We start from the raw sequence: 12,451 nt of genomic DNA, 5'->3' as shown, positions 1-12,451 counted from the left end.
GTGGACAGGAAGTGACCTCAAGGTTGTCCTGATCTCCACACATGCCCCGGCCATGCTCACACATGAAAATACACTCTTGTGCACGCACAAAAACACACAGATTTGTTTTTTTAAGCGAGCATGCCGCCTGTAACAGAGCTACGCCACCCTGTCACGTGGCCTGACTCACAGGCTGTAGGAAATCCTTGTGGGCTACAGAATCAGGCACCACCCCCAAACTGTTCATGAATCTGCCTGATATGGCACCTTCTGACTCAAATGTCAATTCACACCTGAAGGAAGGGTGGGAACACTGTTCTATTCTGTCTGGAAGACAAAGCCACATTTCATCAGTGTTATTATTTTAAAGAAAAAGAAATTTTGAAAAGATTACAAGAAAAAAGGAAGACACATGACGTTCAAGAGGAAGAGAGACTGTGGGAGGTTGCCAGGGAGATGGGGCAGGAAGTGCGGAGCCGCAGAGGGAGGAAAATCGGCCAAACTGTGCTTTGTTCAAAACTGCTATGGCATCTAATGCCTTGGGTGCTACTGTCAAAAGTGCAATAAAGTAAGTAAAAGGCTTTTTAAAGGCCTTGTACTCCAGTATACAGTTTCTTCTTATATTCAAGTAATTTGCAGCTGAAGACGGGGAGTCTGGACAGGGAAATGGGAGCACACTCTCTACGGAGGGCAGCCCGGTCTTCGGCTGTGGATCAGTGAATGACCCAGGGTCTGTCATCTGCTTCCTTGGAATGTTTACCTAGGTGATGCTGGGGCCATCCTTCTCATATAGCTCATCCAGAAATGCAGTGAACAGTGGGAACGCTGGCCCTGTCTCAGAAGTGACTGCAGGACACGCAGACCTGATGGGTCATACTTTGACTCTTGTGAACCTGCTGGTTCTAGATGGCTTGGTCCCTTTATCTTCAGAGACAGCAGTTGGTCCTCCTAAACTACCAGTGGCCAATGGAGGAAGTGCCCCAGGCCAGGCCGATTCTACACCCACAGGGGCACACTTGGGATCTGGCTCCCCATAAGGTATGATGAGGGGGTTATTTCTACTCCAAGGGAACAGCTTCTAGGGAAGAATCAGGGCCAGTTCGGGTGACACACACTGGGTTACCACTCTCAAACATTTGTGTTCAAGCAGGGAGCCTACTTCCACTGTTCCTCAGCCACTCCTGGGGGATCTGCCAGGAGGGCACGGGCTGGAAGCAAGGGCTGTGACAGGGCTCTGAGTGGGCACCTTTGAAACCTAGAGGGGGCTTCAATGAGCCACATACAGGGTAGAGCTCTACCATGTTCCTAGTAGGGGGTGGGGCAGTCTGTGCCCACATGAAATCGTTCTTATCCAGTGACAGAATCAGAGATGGCTTGGCAAGCACAATGTCTCTTAACAAACTTACTTCAGAAGGAGCTTTTCTCCTCACTTGATGTTCAGTCTATTTATCCACAAGTAACCTTTAGTTGTCACCAAAAATGATAAATAAATAAACTCTAAAGGACAGCATTATTCTGAAACTGAGTCAAAACAAAATATGAAGGTCAAGAGTCATAATGCCAGCCAGGTGGCGGTGGCAGTGGTGCACACCTTTAATCCCAGCAGTCGGGAGGCAGAGGCACACAGATCTCTGTGACTCCAAAGCCAGCCTGGTCTACAGAGTGAGATCCAGGACAGCCAGAGCTACACAGAGAGACCCTGTCTTGAAAAACCAAGGTTGGAGGCAGGGGAACAGATGGACAAGAATGGTTTAGTAAGAAAGACACCATCACCATGGCCTTACAGAGCCAGAAAGGCCCTCCTGTGCTGTCTCATTTGGTTCTCACCATGGCCTTACAGAGCCAGAGAAAGGCTCCTCCTGTGCTGTCTCATTTGGTTCTCACCATGGCCCTGGAAGCCAGATACTCATATTATTTCCATTTTAGGAATGAAAAACAGGCTAAGAAACTTTGTCTGGCTGGTGAGGAACACTGCCAGATTTTGAAGAGAAGTTTTCTGAGGCTATAACAAAGACTATAATACTGACCACTAAAGGGTAGTATCTGCATGTTTATAAAATGGATTTCTTTCACACAGACACATATTACCCATGTTTATGCCACTATCAATACATGCACATATACAACCTGCCCTCTGTAACTGCAGGGTCTGCACCCACAGGCTTAACCTTACAAAGATCAGGAATACTTATTTTATAAAAGTTGTATTTGTACTGCATGTGTACAGACATGTTTTGTCATTAGTTCTTAAACAATGCTATTCACATCCCTTTTCTATACGTCAGGTAGTGTGAACTCGGGGCGGCTTAGAGCACATGGAGGGATGCACAGGGATTATTCACAAAGACACCATTTGATAGAAAGGACTTTCACTTGAGCACTCGTGGGTTTGTTATGACAGAGGGTCGTGGAACCAATTCTAGATATGGAGAGATGACTGTATTTTTTTATCCATTTTATATATACATATTACAATATATAGGAATACATATGAATGTGACATATGTATATTATATATATAATGTATATGCACTTATATATTACAACCTACAAACATGTACTGGTAAATGTGAGTGTAATAATAAAATGTCCTGGCCCTCAGAGGGTCCACATTCCAGTGAGTGTTTTCTTACTTCACATAGAAATCCAAATAAATTCAGGATAAAACTACATTAGCAAGATCTACTGTTCTTCAAAAGACACCACCTTCACCAGGTGCTGAAGTCCTTCAGCAGAGGCTGTGGTCCTCCATGACACCCTAAGCTCCATGAACTCAGTTGGCAGCTCACTGTCAGCCCACATCTCCTGAGGATCCTGACAGGGCTCTTCTTGACCACCTTTCCCACCTGCTACACCCCAGAGGTAGGCAGGAGGTTTGTGTTGGGACTTTAAAAAAACCTTTCGATCCAGAACCTGCCCAGAGCCATGGAGGGACCCTGACTTAGCTCAAAGGCTCTCCCTGCTCCCTCCTATCACCATCTACCAAAGCAATGCAGGCGTGGTAGGCTCCCCTTGAAGGAGACAAGAAGCGTGCAGGCTGAAGTTGCCGAGCTGCTGTTGGAGAGAGCGAAATGACTTGGCTCCATGGTGGTCCAGTGAGGTCACATCTGCACTTGTGAAAGTGGCCAGATATGACAGCAGGGAATGAAAAGACACCAAGGACCGAAGCAGGATTCTAGCACAGCACATCAGTTCACACCTGTTCTGGATCCCTGAGGAGCCAGTTAAAAACCGACTCCTGCAGGGCCTGGTAGTATATGCTTGCAGTCCCATAATCCCATAATCTCAGGAGGCTGAGGCAAAAGAATCAGGTCAGCCTGGGTTCTCAGTGAGATTAGCATCTCTAGCACTAAGGACTGAGAACATGCACTGGAAATAACCTGCAGACATGCTCATGAGCAGCACTTTCTAAGCAAGGCACAAGGGGGCCCCAGAGACTGAAGCAGCAAGCACGGAGCCTGCAGGGGTCATGCTAGGTCTCCTGCACACATGCTGTGGTTGGGTCATGCTAGGTCTCCTGCACACATGCTGTGGTTGGGTCATGCTAGGTCTCCTGCACACATGCTGTGGTTGTGTATCTTGGGGTTTTTGCAGGACTCCAAAAAGTGGGAGTGGAGGTATCACTGATGCTTTTGCCTGCTCTTGGGACCCTTTTCTTCCTATTGTGTTGCCTCATCCAGACTTGATGAGGTTTGTGCCTAGTCTTGTATCTTGTTTTCGGTGTTCGGTTGATATCCCTGGGAGGCCCTGGGAGTAGATTTGGGGGGAGAGGGGACTTGGAGTGGAGGGAGGAGAACTTGTGATCAGGTAAAGGCATTATATGAGAGAAGAATAGATTTAAAAAAAAAAAAAAAAAAAAAGTCTTGTTTCAGGTCTGGAGAGATGGCTCAGCAGTTAAGAGCACTGACTGCTTTTCTAGAGGACAGGAATTCAATTATCAGCATCCACACGGCAGCTCACAACTGCCTATAAACTCTAGTTCCAGGGCACCTGACACCCATGGCAAAACACAAAGCACATTTAAAAAAAAAAAAAAAATCTTGGTTCATTCCTTCTAAGCCTTTTGTTGTATCTGCTCTGACCAGTTTAAAAGTCAGGGCCGGGTGTGGTGGTGCACGCCTTTAGTCCCAGCACTGGAGGTGGGGGGAGGGGGCACAGGCAGGCAGACTTCTGAATTCTAGGCTAGCTTTGTCTACACAGTGTATTGCAGGCTGGCTGGGGCTACAGAGTGAGACCCTGTCTCCGGAACAAAACAAATAAACAACAACAAAATTATGGCTATTAGACGGGACACATTCCATATGTTTTCTTGCATTTACTTCTGGGTTTGTTTTTGTCTTGTGTAGAACAGAAATCAATATTCCCCCACCAATCATGACAAGCAAAAACAAAAAAACACCCAGGTCCTCCTCCATCTGTGCATTTTGGGGGTGGCCTCGCTGCCTCTCTCAGAATGATCTGGGGACATGAAACACCAATGTGGGGCAGCATGACACCCACCACAGTGGTCACATCCTTGTGCATTATTCTAAATTTTCCTGATTGTCAGTAAGAACTATAGATAGATAGACAATCATAATACATTCACAATATTGCACAGTGGTTCACTGGAATTCTAAAACACCCTCATCATTTCCAGGCTGCATTATGCACTGTCCCACCTCCTGCTCCCAAATCCCCGGCAACCACTCGCCTGCTCTCTCTCTCCACAAAGTCATTGGTTCTGATATTACTGATAAATTGAATCATATACTAGATGGCACTTTGTGCCGCCCTGAGCAATTTTACTCCATCTCTGCTCCCAAAGAATTGGAAACAGATGTCTAGACAAAACTAGTCCATGAATATTCACGGCAGTGAATCACAATAGCACCCCAAAAGGAAAGACATTGGTCTGTCGGCTGAATAAATGGAAAGATGGAACATATTGTGTCCATACAGTGCAACAGTACTCTGCTAGCTGTAAGAAGGAATGAGTACTGGTTTGTAACACATCCTACCATGTTGGACACCAAGGGAAAGTACAAGAGAAAGGGATGGGCAGGTGACCCCGTGGCTCTACGCAGAAGAATTTCCTTACACCACAATGTTTGGCCATAAGCCCAAATGCTGTCCCATCAGAACAGTTTCTCAGCCCAGCAGTCCACCAGGAGAGGCAAGACACTCACTGTTGGTGTTCCCATGACTACACACCCCTTACCTCCTACTACACTGTACACGAGGCAAGTGTGAGAACACAGCACACACTCACAGCACCGTTGAAGCTGGGTGAAGTGTGGGTGATTAAGACAGAAACTGAGTTTTCCCTAGGCCGTGCTGACTAACCCTGCTCTGGGTCAGCGGTGAGGAGGGGAGAATTGTTTGTAGTTCTGCAACAGATCTTTCTCCTTAACCCACATGTTACTTTGGAATATGCTACTGTAGCCAACAAGGCACCACATAGATTTTGGGTTGTGTATATTTGGAATCGTCGTGTACCTAATTCAGTTTTGTGCTGAGAGGTGAATGAAACCCCACATTCCCATCCTCCATGGCATCTGACTGGGATGATTAGTCTGAAACTGACAGGAATGTGACAGCTATTCCAGGAGTCTGTCTTCACACGCTGATAGGCCCTGACACAGAAGTGGGTATTCCCAAAGACCTCAGCTCTTCCTTTTCTTTCAAAAGCTCATTCTGGAGCCTGGAGGCGGATGGGGCTCATGGCTTACCGCTTCCATCAGACCCTTCACTGTGGGCGACTTCAGCATCAAAGCATCGAACACATCATCGTTCTCCTTCCTCACGTACAGAAGCACTGCAAGAGAAGGGACAGTATGACTGGAGGCCAGGGGACCGTTCCCTTTCACAGGGGAGTCTCAAGATGACATTGCCTGGGGGGCTGGAGAGATGGCTCAGAGGTTAAGAGCACTGGCTACTCTTCCAGAGGTCCTGAGTTCAATTCCCAGCAACACATGGTGGCTCACAACCATCTGTAATGAGATCTGGTGCCCTCTTCTGGCCTGTAGTCATACATGCTGTATACATAATAAATAAATAAATCTTATATTAAAAAAATGACATCGTCTGCCCTGTCAACAGGATTATACCTATTGGAATATAAATGCTCTGCCGCCTGTATCCTCTCTTAAGTTTCTCAAGGTGGCACACATCTCCTGGTGATTACTATCTCCTGAGACTTTCATTTGCACCTTTGCTCATTCACACCACTGAGGGCTTTTGGGTGCCCCAGGCTGTATTCACTAAGAGCTGGTGTTGTAGCAGAGAGCTAGGTAATCCCAGCCTCTGCCTTTAGGGAGTTTGTGGTCCACTAGGAGAGGCGAGCAGGCTTCAGATGAGTCAGACACCATCCTGAGACTCATGAAGGGAAAGCCATGAGACAATGCTTCCCAGCCAGCTCTTGCCATGGCGAGGGCCATGAAATGGGGGTTCAAGGACCTCTGAGTTGTGAAGATCATGGGAGCATCAAGTCCTACGAAGGGACGACACTGGGAATGTGAGAAGGCCAGGCAGGCAGACAAGCTACAGATGCACAGACCTGCCAGGTCAACATGGTACTACTCCTGGGACAGTCCAGGAAGGACTGAGGAGATGGAGAATTGAAGATCTGAGTCCAGCTCAAGCCCTGCCATGGCCCTAATGGCCTACTCTCTCCATGCTGGGTCACCTGACATCAGATTGCCTGTGGGTTCTGTGAAATAAGGCCCATGTGGTAGGCCCACATACATAGAGACCCAGTCTTCAATCTACAGAAACTGTCAGGAAGCAGTTGGGGTTCTTATAACCTCTGACTGGGGCACTGCTTCTCTAATTCATTTCTCTGTAAAACCTCTGAATTGGAGAGGATACTGACTAAGATGGGGTGCGCAGAGACCGCGGATCCTTGATGATGTAAATGCACCTCAGAGAGGCGAAGATGCGCCTGCAGGACATGGCCACCCCTGCTGCTGCTTCTCCTGATCACTGTGCCTCCAACTGTGCTCACAGAGCTGGAAATCCTGCTGCAAGGCAGTTCCCAGGAAAAAACTGGCCACCATGGCTCAGGTGCAGTCCTGCAGCCAGAGGGCTGACTATTCTTTCTGCCCTCCCTTACATGGGAAGAAAGGGGCCAAAGCTGAAACCCCGCATCTCTCCATACTCAGGAAAACAGCTCAGGTCAAAAAAAACCCATGAGCCTGTGGTCAACTGTCCTCCTACCTACCATCACCATCTGCCTAAGAACAAGAACTGCAACATGAAAGCAGATAAATCCAAACCCCACACCTCCCCTGCTCCATCCCCAAGGTTTCCTTCTCTGAAGCCTCAGCTTATACAGGCCATGTGACAGGGTCTCTGCCCAAGCCCCCTGCTGTGGACAGTGAATGTTCCGTTAGACTATGATGGAGGGAAGAGGAGGAGAGAGGGAGGAGGTGCCTTCTCTTTATCAAATATAAAAATGAAATTCCAATTAAATAAGTGAACTGACTACATTGCCAAGGATTTTCAAATTGAGTCTCTTGAAGCAATGCTGTATAGCCTACACGCCAGTTAAAACTTTATCTAGTACCTTGATAAAGGTTATCAAAAGAGGAGGCCGTGTGAGTAAAATACAGAAACCACTTAGAAACCCTAATTACATCCAGGTAAGGAAATTAAATTCACGGGAAGACACAACTGAGTGCTAGTATTTGATGGAATTACTTGGTGGAAATCCTGTAACTTCTTCCTGAAGCTCTTAACAGCCTAAAGGAAGGGGAGACAGTCTCCAGCAGGAAACCTGGAGTTACAGTCTGTTAAAATGAGCATCGCTTACAAAGAACCTCTGCTCAAACCACTGTCTTTGAATGTGATTGTCCTGGTTGCTCAGGGGCGTGGAAGGTGCTGAAGCGTTCTGGGTGTGTTAGGGGGAGGGGCGGCAGCCAGTCAGGCAGTGCTGACCTTGTTGACAGCATCCTGGACGTGTGCTGGGCTCCAGACCACTAGAGGGCTTGCCCAGGGACTCAGCTTTCACTAGCTGCGTTCTGCAGTAGAGCAGGGTAGGAATCCTTCTACCAACAGCAGCAGACCAGCCACTGAACACCCCGGACACCACAGCCAAAGGCAGACAGCCTCCTGTGGAGCCCCAAATGATCCTGATCCACCACCCCACAAGTGACTGCAAAGGAAAAACAACCATCAGCAAGGCCTTTGGAGCTGATTGGGACCACCTCCTTCTTGGGACAGGTAACCAATAGGAGACAAGCAAGGGCCCAGTGACTTCTCCATCCTTCTCCAGAGAGGAGTTGGGGGGGCAGTTTTCTCACTGCTGGTGGGTTAGGGCATCCCCTATGTCTCTCTGACTTCAGAAACCATGCCCTAACTTTTCATTAGTGCCCAACACAATTTCTAGTGGCGAATCTGGTGCCAGTTTCACAAGCTCTGAAAAATAGCTGTTGGAACAGCTACCAGGGTGTAAATGTGGGGTTGAGGTACAATTCCATGTCCCAGAGTGACTCTTGGTTTTCCTAGGACTCTGCCCTAACCCTGAGTAAATTTACCCAGGGATGGAGATGAAAGTGTGTGATGGTGAGATGCAGCCAGAGGTTTCATGGGCATGCCCAGACTATTGTTGATCACTTGAACCATTGGTTCATGGAGATGGCACCACCCCCACCCCTGACTCACACACACAGACACACACATCTCTTCTGAACTGTGTATCACTACTGCGTGAATCAGGAGACACATTACCATTCTCCCAAGGAAAAGGAAAAGTCTGTAACTGCCTATCTATGTGAGGAAAAGCGCACCAGGGTCAGCACTGGCTCAGTCTCAGGGGGTGAGTTCTTGACAAGACACTCCCCAGCCTTTACACAGGGATAGACTATACTCTGAGCCTGTCCCTGTCAGTGGCATGCCAGGATGGAGAGATACCTCGCTTTATGTTTTCTTCTTTAATCTGCTTGGATGGTGTTGGACCAAACTCCTCTTCCATGGGCCTGAACATCCGTTTAACGAGGACACTGCTGCTGGAGAAGACAAGCAGAAATGGTGAGATACAGAAGAGCATCACAATTCTCAGCTCTCCCGAAGCCTGTCCTCTCTCTCTGCTCACATCACTCCTCCCCCGCAGGTTCCAAGTCATTGAGGGATAAAGCACGCACCGTCTTTAAAGGGAAGACCTAAGGCTCTGTACTGAAGACGGACCCACAAAGAGAATGCTGAGCTCCCCTCTCTCTGTTCAGAAGATTAGGGCCACGGGAAAGCTGGTTTTACTAGCAATGGCTGCGTGGCACCCAAGTTGCAGCCACCCTTCACATCCATGAGGCCTGGCTGTCCTGTGTGCTCCTGGTGGTCCCTTGGAGCACAACAGGAGATAAGGCAGGTCACCTCAGCAGACCTCTGTGGGGATTGTCCTCACTCCCTAGTTGACCCTGCCCCAGCTGCCAGAGTAGGAGGTCCCATCCACTCCTTCCCTCTTCTGTTCCCTCCTGGAAGATGGCGGTGCTGAGCCCTGAACATTCTCTGTGGGGTCAGTTCGGATAGTTCTGCATTCGCTTCCAAAGTCCCTGTGCGTTCCAGACGCAAAGAAAAGAGAAGGCAGTTTGAGAGGAAGAGAATTAGAAGAGAAATCAGAGAAGTGGAGATTGGCTATTCTTTAGTCTCAGAATGTAGGCGCAGGGCTGTTGAAAACTCTGACTTTTCTGGGCATTGTCTGGTAGATCACTTAGGACAGGAATCTGAGGTCAGACCACCATGACTGACTTAAAATCCCTGCTTTATAGTGTATTACTATACAAACTTGAACATGTTTCTCAACTTCCCTGGGCCCCAGTCTCCTTATCTTTAAAAGGAGACTGTTGACATAGAAATGACAATATTTGAGGAACTAGAAATATTAATTACACTGAGTTGATCATTACACACTGTATACACTGTAAAATGACCATACCGTGCCCTATAAATGCGCACAAATATTACAGATCAAATAAAAATTAATTAATTTAATGAAACATAAAAGGAGTCTGGTGAGGTGGCTCAGCAGTAAAGACTGTATACTGCTCTTGCAGAGGACTGGAGTTAGTTCCAAGCACCCACACCAGGTAGTTCAGGCTTCTGTAACTCCAGGCCCAAGAGATCCAATGCACCTGCCTCCATGAAGGCCTGCACTCATGTGCACATACCCACATGGAACATACATACATACATAATGTAAAAGAATAAAAATTAAAAAGTTTGGAAGAGGCTCAAGAGAATCCAATGAGTGCTGGGGATTCACAAGGTCCTGGGACTCAAGGTCAACACCACTGAAATGCCAGATGAAGATAGAAGAGGCTAATGATCACAGGCTGGAGAGGCTTGAGGATAAGAAAGATGGAGAAGGCCAGACTTTCCACCAAAAGTTCAACTAGCACCGGTGTTTCATAGGAAATGGGCATGTAGGAACTCCAGTCTTGCAGACAGCACAAAACCCTGCGACTCCTGAGTGGGCTTCCTGCCATCAGAGAGCCATTCACCACTTCCCTGGTCAGTTAGTAGAAATGCAGGGGACCCTACTGTGGACAGTCCACAAACGGTCCCATCCATGCTAGCAGCTTTCATCCCGAAACCAATGGTGCTTAATCACCTTTTCATATGCAGAGGGTGCATCAGCCAATCAAATTCCTTCACACAAGTTCAGGCTTCACAAAGCATGTTCCATCCCCTTGCCCACTGAAGTCCCATGAGCACTCTGTGAGCCAGCCTATGTCCACAATGACAGAAGGCTCAAGCGTGTTAAAGGTCTGGCACATGGGGAACCAGCTAACAGGGAAAGAAGGAGATTCACACAGGCCACCTCCAAGGACCCGCCTCAAGGAAGAGTTACCCAAGACCCTGAGACCCTGCTGAAGACAGGGAGTGAAGTGAGAGCCAGCTCTGCCCTATCTCAGTCCTTCTATGCCAAACTAGGAAATCGGCTGAGGAAAAATCTAACACTGCGGCCCCAGCTGAGCACATTTAGGGTGCTGTCCCTGTCTTTCCTCACTGCTTTATCGTCATGGTCACGGTACCCTGACTTACCTTGGAGCTGGAGTGACCATGAACTTAGGGCTAGATTTTAAAAGTGTGTGTGTGGGGGGGAATCCACTTAATGGCAGTCAGGGGCCATTAAGCTAATAATTGGTAAATGGCCTGAAATATTACCAGTCACCTTCTCAAGCTGTGTAAGAGTCAAGCTACTTCACCAAGCCAGATTCATTTTTATTTTTCCAGTTCAATTGACTTGAAAACACCTTATTCCAATCCACAGCCGACTTTTTCATTAAAATACTATCCAGATAAACCCCATTCCTTAGGAGGCCAAATATACTTCTCTACACTATTAAATCTATAAGCCCAGTAGGAGTCAGTAAGCTTTAATGTGTCCCCAATTTAACGGTTTCATGAATTTTCAAATCAAGACTGAACAAGGCAGCTATGGCTCGCCTACTAACGAACAGAGGGCACAGGGTGCAGGCTCTGTGGTGCCCAGGCCAGTGACACTAAATGACACTTTTCAAAGATCAGAGAGCAACAGAACTGTACTTTTTCTCACGTCATCTCCATCCCACTGGCCACCAGGCAGAAAAACTCAGGGTCAGCAGCATAGTCAGCCATGTGCTTGTGGGGCTGATCACAAGGAAAATGAGACCCTGATATCAACAATGATATCAAGACTCACCAGAAAAGTATTGAGAAGTGTTAGGTCTGAAGTGAGATTAGGGCTTCGGATTACAAAGGTACCCAGGATTTACAGAGAAACTTCTGGAGGTCGAAGAGAAGTGAGCCAAATCCTTGGCAGCACTGCTGGGGTGTTTAGCAGCTTCTTAAGCACCACACATAGAGGACAGGAAGCTAAGTCAAAGTCCCAGAGGAGTGAGGAGAGCTTGGCCTGATGCTAGTCCTGATGGCAGCCGTGACAATACACTGGAGAGGGTACGTCCTGGGGCTAGATGAACGCACATGGTGGCCTCTCTCAGACATCTGTCTGCTCTGACAGGAACATTCACGAATGAGACAGGGCTGTGTCTTGGTAAGGTCAGAAAGCCTCACAGTAGGATCTGCCACCCACCCCCACCACCTACCTTCTCCACAGCCACAGGTCAAGAATTGAGGAGGGCTGGGTGGTGGCGCACGCCTTTAATCCCAGCACTCAGGAGGCAGAGGCAGGTGGATCTCTGAGTTCGAGGCCAGCCTGGTCTACATAGTGAGATCCAGGAAGGGCACAAAGCTACACAGAGAAACCCTGTCTCAAAAAACCAAAAAAGAATTGAGGAGACTGAGCAATGGAGGCACAGTGGCTGAGAATTATGGGTAGGCACTGGTTCAACCCCTGCTTTGATCATGTGCCAGCATGACTTTGAAGAAGTTTCCTGACTTCTCAAAGGCCTTTTCCTCATCGTCAATGGCAGCTAAGGGGAAATCTGAGAAAATCATGAAAAGAACGCACATACAGCATTCAGTATGTAGCCAAGGAATCCACAGCCAGCAACAG

General features: G+C 47.8%; 1 protein-coding gene across 1 annotated transcript in view; it reads right to left on the bottom strand.

Annotated features, from left to right (window-relative positions):
- Positions 1 to 12,451, bottom strand: part of Grhl2 (grainyhead like transcription factor 2) — a 134,403-nt gene that overhangs the window by 7,724 nt on the left and 114,228 nt on the right. The window contains exons 13-14 of the mRNA XM_036208413.1: positions 8,872 to 8,966; positions 5,691 to 5,776 (exon numbers count right to left, since the gene is read on the bottom strand). Of these exons, the coding sequence (XP_036064306.1) occupies positions 5,691 to 5,776; positions 8,872 to 8,966 (181 nt within the window). The remainder of the gene's footprint in view (positions 1 to 5,690; positions 5,777 to 8,871; positions 8,967 to 12,451) is intronic.

This window comes from Onychomys torridus, chromosome 16, assembly GCF_903995425.1.
Source record: "Onychomys torridus chromosome 16, mOncTor1.1, whole genome shotgun sequence".
NCBI classification, from domain to species: Eukaryota; Metazoa; Chordata; class Mammalia; order Rodentia; family Cricetidae; genus Onychomys; species Onychomys torridus.
This window is presented reverse-complemented; position numbering and strand designations above follow the sequence as displayed.